At 44.8% G+C, this 3,693-nt stretch overlaps 1 protein-coding gene across 1 annotated transcript in view; it reads right to left on the reverse strand.

The window, feature by feature from the left end:
- The window catches only part of LOC149428175 (CLIP-associating protein 1-like), a gene marked incomplete at both ends in the record, with an annotated part of 32,210 nt that extends 28,994 nt beyond the window's left edge, over nt 1-3,216 (reverse strand). The window contains 2 exons of the mRNA XM_089667628.1: nt 1,360-1,452; nt 3,140-3,216. Coding sequence (XP_089523754.1) covers nt 1,360-1,452; nt 3,140-3,216 — 170 coding nt within the window. The remainder of the gene's footprint in view (nt 1-1,359; nt 1,453-3,139) is intronic.
- Between the last annotated feature and the right edge of the window lie 477 nt (nt 3,217-3,693).

The following is a 3,693-nucleotide window of genomic DNA, read 5'->3' on the forward strand; positions in this document are numbered from 1 at the left end:
TGGTTCCCCATTGGAAAGCTGGTCCTTCTATGTTAAGTTTATGTGTACTGCGCATGCGCAAATGAATCTATAATGATTTAGACTGTAAATAGACATGACGCATGGCACTGGAGTGATGGCCAACCTTTGTGAAGAAGTGCTTTTGCACGAAACGCGTTAAAGGGGCCATTACGCCGTGACGTGCCATCTTTTAAACTGTGAATGGTCAGTATACCATTTTTTTGTACTTTTAACTGCTTTTATTTTCATACCAAGTGGATTAATAAATTGAATCATTTTTAAAACTACTACACTATGTGCCGGTTTTTGGTTGGCTCCTTGGCGAGCCAACGTTCACTTTTAGAGCCCACCCTAGAGGATATAGGAGCCGAATCACATGTGGCACCATTCCAGAGGAGGGAGCTGTTCCAACATTAGCTGACAAGCATCCACCTATCCATTAAGGAGGCCTCTGGTTGGATTCCATTCGCACTTACCAGGGGAGACGTCTCTGTAGCTGCCTACCACCCAGAGGGAGGAGAGTCCGTTAAAACGGCCCAACTCATCCATCCCATCCTGAGAGGGGGACCTCTGGTCATACTAATTATACGCGTATTTAAAGATACGCATCTGGTGAGTGCGTATTTTTACTATTTACCGGCACGCCACTGAAGTTTAAAGTCACCATCAATACCTGTTATCAAGCACCTTATCACGAACTGTCACCATTTTATATACATATTTTATCATTTTATATAATTTTATTTTTAAATATTTTTAAGCGCTGCATTTGAGTTTTATGAGGTTTTTACTTGGTTACCTTTATGTGCATTAGCTGCTAAATTATTAAACGCTCACTGATTATATATTTATTGTTTATGTGTACAAGAACATTGGCTGTTTGCTGAATTGTACCTGAATTTCACATCCAAGAGGCAGTGGCTTCACCTTGGTGTACTCATTTGCACCTCCATGGGTAACGTGCACATGCTATGAATTTCAGTCTACCCTACTGGCTGATATTACTCTATTATAGAATAGGAATGGGTTCCAGTGTACTGGTTCTGTCACATGTGCTCCTGAAGAATTTCCGAAAGGCGTCGAGCCCCCATGTAAACTGTAATTGGAACCTTTGCATGTTGTGAACCCCTATGTAATTTTTAATGTTGTGTAATGCATTCCTTACTTTAGGAAGGGGGTCTGTAAAGATGGCCCATTCGCTTTGTCCTCTGAATAGGCAAAGTGTTGGGGTCTCCAAACACCCATTACATGGAGGACCCCTTATTACCGCTTGAATTATTTTAATCTGTCCTAATCACAGCTCTCTAAACAAAAGAAGAGATTTCAGGCATTTGTGATAGAAGGAAATGTGCTCCTTACCGCATTAATCCTCTGCTCCCAGTCATGCTTATCATCTGACAGTATTTCCCGAATTTTATTAATGGATTCCTCCAGATCTCTACTGGAATAGATCTATAAAACAAAACCATTGCAATAGGCATGTGTTCTCATCAAGATTCATATGGTATACCACTACAAGGCATTACAATCGGGTATTCGGACCTACCACTTTAGGGCAATTCCAACACAGCAGCACAAACCTGCCAGATACCCGATTTCTCTGTGGTGAGCGCCAGCCGGGACATTCACCACAGTGAACCAATCGCCTGACGGGATATTCATCACAGGGAACCAATCGCCTGCCAAGACATTCTTCACAGGGAACCAATCGCCTGCCGGGACATTCTTCACAGGGAAGCTATCGCCTGCCGGGACATTCTTCACAGGGAAGCTATCGCCTGCCGGGACATTCTTCACAGGGAACCAATCGCCTGCCGGGACATTCATCACAGGGAACCAATCGCCTGCCGGGACATTCATCACAGGGAACCAATCGCCTGCCGGGACATTCATCACAGGGAACCAATCGCCTGCCGGGACATTCATCACAGGGAAGCTATCGCCTGCCGGGACATTCATCACAGAGAAGCTATCGCCTGCCGGGACATTCATCACAGGGAAGCTATCGCCTGCCGGGACATTCATCACAGGGAAGCTATCGCCTGCCGGGACATTCATCACAGGGAAGCTATCGCCTGCCGGGACATTCATCACAGGGAACCAATCGCCTGCCGGGACATTCATCACAGGGAAGCTATCGCCTGCCGGGACATTCATCACAGGGAACCAATCGCCTGCCGGGACATTCATCACAGGGAACCAATCGCCTGCCGGGACATTCATCACAGGGAACCAATCGCCTGCCGGGACATTCATCACAAGGAACCAATCGCCTGCCTGGATATCCATCACAGGGAACCCGTCGGCTGCCTTCTCCCCTCTACTCAGCAGGCAACTCCTTTCCTCTACTCAGCAGGCAACTCCTCCAGGCTCAGCCTCCCTCTACAAACCATCTGTCTAGACCAGAGGTGTCCAAACCTTCTAAATGAAGGGCTAGTTTACCACCTCTCAGACTTTAGGAAGGCTGGATTGTGGCCAGTGGGGGGTAGAAAACATCCTGGATTCAGTGGGAATAAACAATGCCTCAGGCTGTGTGGTCAGTGGGAGTATAGAAATTTCATAGCACCTGTGGTCAGTAGAAGAATTAGTGTCCCATCATTGATATCATGCTGGAGGAATAGTACCCCATCATTGGTGTAAGTGGCAGGAACTGCTCTGAATATTAAAGATGAATTACCATTTTCATTTTGTGGTGCTCTGATAGAGTTTAGTTCTGCACCAAACAATGAATGGAAAACAATAGCTCATCGGACCCCAATCGTTTTGATGCACCTGTAATGTAGGCAGTAAATGTAAACTGAATGTTAAATTCAACTTTAAATTATACCTGGCTACTACTGGGATCCTTCACAATACGGTGCTTTACCAATAATACAAATCGTCCTGTAAAGAAAATCTTCCCTTTTCAGTTGCTTTCACTCTATAGCTGATGATAAAGGCAGGCTGGTAGGTCAACTGGTTCCCGTCTAAACTGACCCCAGAATGTGCGTGTGTGTATGCATGTGAGATAGAATGTCAGCGACCGGAAGTCAGGCATTGACCTGAATGTACAGTACATGTAAAGTGCTTGTAAATTGTTGGCTCTATATAAATGCTTGTAAAAATAAATCATAAAGGATAACAAACGTTGCTGCATTACCTGTACCGCTGGAACATCTTCAAATGCTCTAATAAAGTCCTCCTCATCCACAGCCCCAGCACCTTCCTTGGCTGTTCCTACAATTTGGATGACATTACAGAAATGAGAAACAAGAATGTACACGCACCAGCATTATATATGTGCTTTAATAAATCTCCAACCACAGAGGGAAAAAAAAAAAAGTTTTTCTTAGAGAGGTTTTAACGTAAAAAAAGGTGTTGTTTTTTTACCCACTGTATTACCTGCATTAAGTGGCATTAAACCCACATCATAACAAAAAAACAGTAGCAGCAGAGTGGCTAAGTGGTTAGCACTTCCGCCCGGCAGTACTAGGGTCGCCGGTTCAAATCCCAACCATGGCACCACCTGCCTGGAGTTTGCATGTTCTGCCTGTGCGGGTTTCCTCCAGGTATTCCAGTTTCCTCCCACATTCCAAAGACATGTCCCTAGTATGTGTATGTATGAATGTGAGTTAGGGACCTTAGATTGTACGCCCCTTGAGGGTTAGGGACTGATGCGAATGTACAATATATATGTAAAGCGCTGCGTAAATT

This window comes from Staurois parvus, unplaced genomic scaffold (genome assembly GCF_062004578.1).
Source record: "Staurois parvus isolate SC_StPar_1 unplaced genomic scaffold, SC_StPar_1.0 ptg003438l, whole genome shotgun sequence".
Taxonomy (NCBI): domain Eukaryota; kingdom Metazoa; phylum Chordata; class Amphibia; order Anura; family Ranidae; genus Staurois; species Staurois parvus.